At 41.7% G+C, this 6,195-nt stretch overlaps 1 protein-coding gene across 1 annotated transcript; it reads right to left on the bottom strand.

Annotated features, from left to right (window-relative positions):
- Positions 1 to 1,446: 1,446 nt before the first annotated feature.
- Positions 1,447 to 2,721, bottom strand: LOC122121600 (tripartite motif-containing protein 43-like). The gene has a single exon (XM_042695848.1). It carries the CDS (start codon positions 2,719 to 2,721, stop codon positions 1,447 to 1,449), a length of 1,275 nt encoding a protein of 424 aa, XP_042551782.1.
- Positions 2,722 to 6,195: the final 3,474 nt, after the last annotated feature.

Here is a 6,195-nt window from a genome sequence, read left to right as displayed (position 1 = left end):
AGGAAGACAAACTAGCCAGAAGAAATATTATGGAGTTACTCCACTCTAAAAAATGAATATTTTGGGAAGGGAAAAAACAAATCATTTAAATAAGGATACAGGTAGACCCATTGCAACAATGAGATGTACAAGTCGTTATGTTGAAAAACGAATTTACAACTTTGGGGGGGGATAGGGTGTGTGGAGGTGGGGGGAGTATGGGAAGGGATGGGAAAGGGAAACGATACTCTCATACACACATGTAATGTATCCCAATTAAGCCCACTCTCTCCATTTCTTTAACTCACAACCCCTCCAAACAGCCTCTATCCATAACCAAAAGGAAAACTTTAAAAAATGATCTCACTACAGGAATCTGGCTTGCCTATAAAAAAAAAAGTGAACCCTAATAGGCTCGAAGGAGGAAATTAAATATTCCTGGCACTGAGGGGGGTTTTGCCTTTGTTAAACTGAGCACAGTGACACACGATTGGATGCGAAGAGTTGCTTTGTAGGTAAGCAAGCTAAATTTAGTATGATTCATTTCTAGTACTGTGTTCGATTTAATCTTGCAAAAATCAATAAGCCAGTTATCTTTTTCATTCCCTCCTGAATATCTGCCTCATGCCATTAATCTGAGTTTTGTGGGCACAGTAGCTTAGATGGATGCTATCTTTAAAGCAATAAGATGGCTCTTCCTTTAACTAATCTCTTTGCTTGGGAAACATCAGAACTTCTTCTTTTTTGAGGCACCATGAAGACATAGGTAATGCCTAGTGTCTTATGGCCCAGATATTCTCTATGGTCTGCAGAAAGATGTCATGCCAACTCTGCTTTTGTTCTTCAGGGAAGTAATATCATTTGTGGAAATGCAGAGGGAATATGGAAACTCATAGCTACTGGTGTTAGAGATGAAGATGAAACAATTAAGAAATAAGCTACTTATAAGCCAAGTTTCATTGTGCCATCCACTGTTTATTATAGTGTTTATCATATGTCAGAATCAAAATTAAACATGCATGCACTAACATTTTTACATCTTGCATTTTATTTTAACTCTATATTTCATAACAAAAATGTAATTACATTACAAAGACAAATAAGAACAGCATAAGTTATTTGCATCAGTTGAGAAGGGTTCTCTGGTATAGAGAGTTCCCAACACATAGGAAGTCTCTTTACTAGCTTGTCACAGGTGGCTCATGTCTGTAATCCTAGCTACTCAGAATGCTGAGATCTGAGACTCACAGTTCAAAGCCAGCCCTGTCAGGAAAGTCCGAGAGGCCCTGATCTCCAATAAACCACTAGAAAACCAGAAATGACTCTGTGCCTCAAGCGGTAGAGCACTAACTTTGAGCGGAAGAGCTCAGGGATAGTGCCCAGGCCCAGAATTCAATCTCCACAACCAAGAAAAAAAAAAGAAAGAAAAAAAAAAGGAAATAAAAGCTCTTTACTTATGATTATGGGTTACCAGGAGAAAAAACAAGGCTTGACAGGATACTGGAAGGAGTTAGTTGGGTATCTCCAGATAAAGGAATTCTTAGTAGCATTCACAAAACTCACATTTCCATTTTCGAGATCAGGAAACACACCAATGCGGCCCACTGGTCTCTCTATAAAGTAAGGAAGCAATGGAGCGGTGGTAAAGATACTATAATGAATGTTCCCCTTGCCAGAGAAAAGAAGAAAAATGTCCTCAGATTCATTCAGAATAAGGTTGCTCCCTATTGCTGAATTTCTGAAGACACCCACAGCCCAGGTGGAGAAGCCTTGGACACTGAGCTCCCAGTAATGTTTCCCAGAGCTGAACTCTTGGATTCCTGAAAGAGCAACATAGTTGGATTCTTCATGATTCTGAATCAAATGACAATAGGTGATCTCCACTCGATAATGGTTGAGGTTATCCATCAATCTAGGAATGGGAGGAGGGCTGAGCTCTGGCTTCTTCAGCTGGGGCATGAAGAGCAAGGCACTCTCGCATCTTTCCAGGGTGTCTTCTAAATGCCGCAGGAGTTCCAGGTCTAGCTTTTGGTAGGTTTTCATCAGCTCCTGATATATGTTTCTGAGGTCACTGCTTTTCTGAAGCATTTGGGTTTCCATTGTCCTGAGTTGCAGAAAGATGACTCTTCCTTTCTCTTTGAGTATCTCCGAAAGTCGTATTTCCTCCTCCCGGAGACCCAGATGCAGTGCTGAATAAAAATCTTTGGTCATCTCCCTGTGTAGATTCATGTACCAAACCCACTGGTTGATGATGTTCCTCTTCTCGTGTATATTGCTCTGGTTTTTTTGTATCTTCTCCCATATAGTGTCCATTTCCTTTAAAATAATCTTTCGTTTGTCTGCAGCAATACAGTCGACAGGTTGGTGTCTGTGAGCCTCATGTTCCCGAGATGGGGAGCAGTGAGGACACAGCAGGCTCTTGTCCACTTCACAAAACATCTGCTTGGTCTCCTTGTGTGTGCAGCATGTATGCTCCTCGGAGCTCAGGAATTGTCGGAGGCTGATTTGTCGGCTGATGGACACCAGACTCTGTAGGGCAATGTTGGTTTTGAGCTCTTCTTGCTGAGAGGGTTGCCTGCACACAGGGCACCTGGCTGGAGTCTCAGCTTCTTCCCAGAGGAGGCGCAGACACGGTCGACACAAACTGTGCCCACAGTGGATGGTGACTGGGTCGATAAAGGTTTCCATGCAGATGGGGCATCTCAACTCTTCCTGGAAGGCTTGGGCAATGTCCCACTCCATCTTTCCAAACAAAGAGGATGGAGAGAGCTGATTCTCCTGCTCTGGTCCTCACCACTGGCAAGCTCTCTCCAAGTGCTGTCCATGGCAAGGCGGTGGGATGTGCGGAATAGCTTGATTCCCTAGTTCCATTTTTTTACACTTAGGGTGGGAGGGCTTAGAGAAGGGTGTGTAGAGAAGGGTGTGCAATTCATTTCCATATCAATTGGAATTGAGATTAAAAACAAGGCCCCACCCTTTTACTGTTGCTTTCAGTGAATTTCTGGTACAAGTTGTGTTTGTCCTTGTTATAACTATGCTCGGAACAACCATTGGAGTATCAAAGTTTATCTGATTTGGAAAAGGGAAGTGGAATCATAGATCAACCAAGGGGGAAGCAATGCAACAGTGATACTCACTAGACACTGTGTTAGAAATGAGCTTTACAACATGGGAGGGGGCAGTCACGAGAACCGAAAGCAGGAGAAAGGGAGGGGATAACACCTTAGGAAAAGAAATATACTTGGTACCTTTTGTTTGTTACTATAACCTTTCTGTGCATCACCTCTATAATAAAATAAAATAATGGTAAGAAAAGAAAAAGAAAAAGAAAGGAAGAAAAAGAAAGAAATAAAGGACAGAAGAAAGAAAGAAAAAAGAAAAAGAAAGAAAAGAAAGAAAGAGAATAAAGAATTGTCTCAGCAAGACAGAAAATATTTCTAGGTGTACCATCAACCAAAAATCGTCAAGCAAACACATAGAACAGGCAGGCTGCTCCCCTATTTATCCTGACTGCCGCAGACCCTGCCCCTCTGCTCAGATTGGCCAAGCTCAGGTTCACAATTTGCTCAATATTGGCTAGTTTAAATAGGGTAAAATATATTTACATAAGGTGACTTTGAAATGTGGTGAAGGGTACACAAGAAATCTCAAAATATACCCACACCCTCTGCTATTTCCGGAAGAGTCTAGGGTGTGTCTTAATCCCATCATGTAAAGAAACCTATTTAAGACCAAAGCAGTTCCTCTTTTACTCAACAGGAGCCAAACCACCAGACCAAAGCAGGAAATTTTTAGCAAGGTTCTCTGACAATTCTCTTCTCTCTCTCTCTTTTTTTTTTTTACTATTTTTTTCTTTTAACTATTTTAATACTAGTCTCCATGTGATTTAATTCACAACACCCAATTAAAAATATTTTCCAATCCCAAGAATGAGAGATTTTAGAACTGATACCTGCACTCTTGCAGAGCAAGAAAGCCACTTCTGAACTTTTAATTTGTGGTCCTATACAACGTAGTATTTTTCGAGGTGAAATTACAAGCTTTTTAGAACACATGCTCTTCCCCCCTTTTCCTGCTAGAATAATATCAGGAGTGGTCCAATTTTCCCATGCCATCTTGCTAAATGAATTCAAATGTCCTTGGCCTTAATGTCACCAGGAACTCCTCCTTGAATCCTGAAAACATCTATGTAAACCTGGAGTTCCAGTTGAAGAGTTCCTACTTTTTGAAATACTAGGGTGAAAGGATTGAAGACGCCTTTTTCTCCCAGGTCAAGCAAAACACCAGGTGAGTGCTCTCGTGCTTGACTGTGAGTCATTCCAACCTGGTCTTATCAGAAAAGTTCCCTGCCGGACGCAGAGCGTTCTATTCTGAGCCTGACCAAGAGCACACGCCCTTGGCCCCTCTGGGCCCCCAAGAGACCATATTATGCTTCGTATTTTCTGTTTGCTTGTTAAGACCAAGAAAAACCTGAACCCTACTCCACCAACTTGCACAATATTCTATCCTGCTGGACGGTTTGTCTGCCCCTCCTATGTTGAAGACCAAGTTGGGCCTGTTGGTATTTTCTTTTTCCTAACACAGGTTCAGCTCCATTTGTTCAGAAAAGCCTGAAGAAAATGTGCCCCACAATACTACTGGATATCAGCTGTAGCAATTCTGAGAGGTGGAACTTTCACATCTCCTCAAATGCCTGGCTTTCACTCTACCCAGATATATTTCCCAGGGACTCGACTTCTCCTACCCTGCCTAGCAAGGCATGGGGTGAAGTTAACATTATGGGACAGGAACTTAACCAACTGATGTAGCTTTAATTGATCATGGGAGACAACAGTGAGACTGTGCTTCAGGACTTGTTACCCTAAGACATCTTGCCTTGGAAGCAGAGTTTCAGGCACACTGTACTGACAGGATCTGTGGTCCATCATGGAGACAAGGGGGACAATATGAGTTCTTGCCCTACCTGTATTTAAAGGGTAATTAGAATATTTTATGCATTGCAACCAGGCATTTGTTTGACCAGACCCATTTTCAACAGTTATTTTTAGGAAACTGAGTTATGAGGGAGTCAGAATAAAGAAAGAACAGACAAGTAACTCAACACACTAGATGAACTTTAATGGAAAGTTGAACAGTAATGCCATGGTCACACACACACACACACACACACACACACACACACACACACGTATAAATATATTAAGAAACTTACAATATCGTGATTTTCTCCTAAGACTATCCTCTTTTAGGCTCCCTATATTTGAGTGTCTAGAATCCTGTATCATTTGTCATATCCCATTCTGCTTTTGTTTGTTTTTTTTGGGGGGTACGGTTGTGGGGCCTGAACTCTGGACCTGGGCACTGTCCCTCAGCTCTTCAGCTCAAGGCTAGCACTCTACCATTTTAGCCACAGCTCCAATTCCAGCTTTTTTCTTTTTGCTTATGTGGTGCTGAGGAATCGAACCCAGGGCCTCATACATGCAAAGCAAGCGCTCTACCACTGAGACACCTTCCCAGCCCCCCATTCTGTTTTAAGTCTATCTTTCATATATCACGGAGAATATGTGGCATTTCTCTCTCTGATCTTGGCTTTCTTCACTTAATATGATTTGTTCTAGTTCCACGCCATTCCTGATGGATGAGGCTGTGTAAAATTCCATTGCATGGAGCTACCACATTTTTTTTTGCATCCATTCATCTATTTTGGGGCATCTGCGTTGTTTCCGTATCCTGGCTCTTTTGAATAGTGTGGCAATGAACATGGGTGTACAGGAGTATTTATCATATTGGGGTTCATGATGCTTAGGGTAGATGCCTAGGAATAGTGTGGCTGGGTCATACAGAAGGTCTGTGTTGAGATTTTGGGGAACCTACTGACTGCTTTCCACAGTGGTTGTATTAATTTACATTCCCATCAACAGTGAAGTAGGGTTCCTTCTCTATCTCCCTGCCAGCATTTGTTGTGGTCAGAGTTCAAAGTATTCGCCAGTCTAACTGGGGTAAGATGATATCTCAGGGTTCTTTTGATTTGTATTTCCTTTTTGGCCAGGGATGATGAATATTTCGTTATGTGTTTTTTTTGTTGTTTGTTTTTTGTTTTTATTTTTTTGGCCACACTCACCCCTTCTGAAACGTCTCTCCTTAACTCCATTGCCCATTTAGTGATTTGTTTATTAGGTTTGGGAGGGGTTATTTCTTGAGCAAAATGTATTTGTT

This window comes from Dipodomys spectabilis, unplaced genomic scaffold (assembly GCF_019054845.1).
Source record: "Dipodomys spectabilis isolate Male_0828 unplaced genomic scaffold, ASM1905484v1 ptg000191l, whole genome shotgun sequence".
Taxonomy (NCBI): Eukaryota; Metazoa; Chordata; class Mammalia; order Rodentia; family Heteromyidae; genus Dipodomys; species Dipodomys spectabilis.
Note: the sequence above shows the minus strand (reverse complement) of the source record. Positions and strands in the feature narration are given on the sequence as shown.

Bases quoted from the DNA above. Each gene is read 5' to 3' on its own strand.
- LOC122121600 (XM_042695848.1), bottom strand. From the start codon at position 2,721: ATGGAGTGGGACATTGCCCAAGCCTTCCAGGAAGAGTTGAGATGCCCC.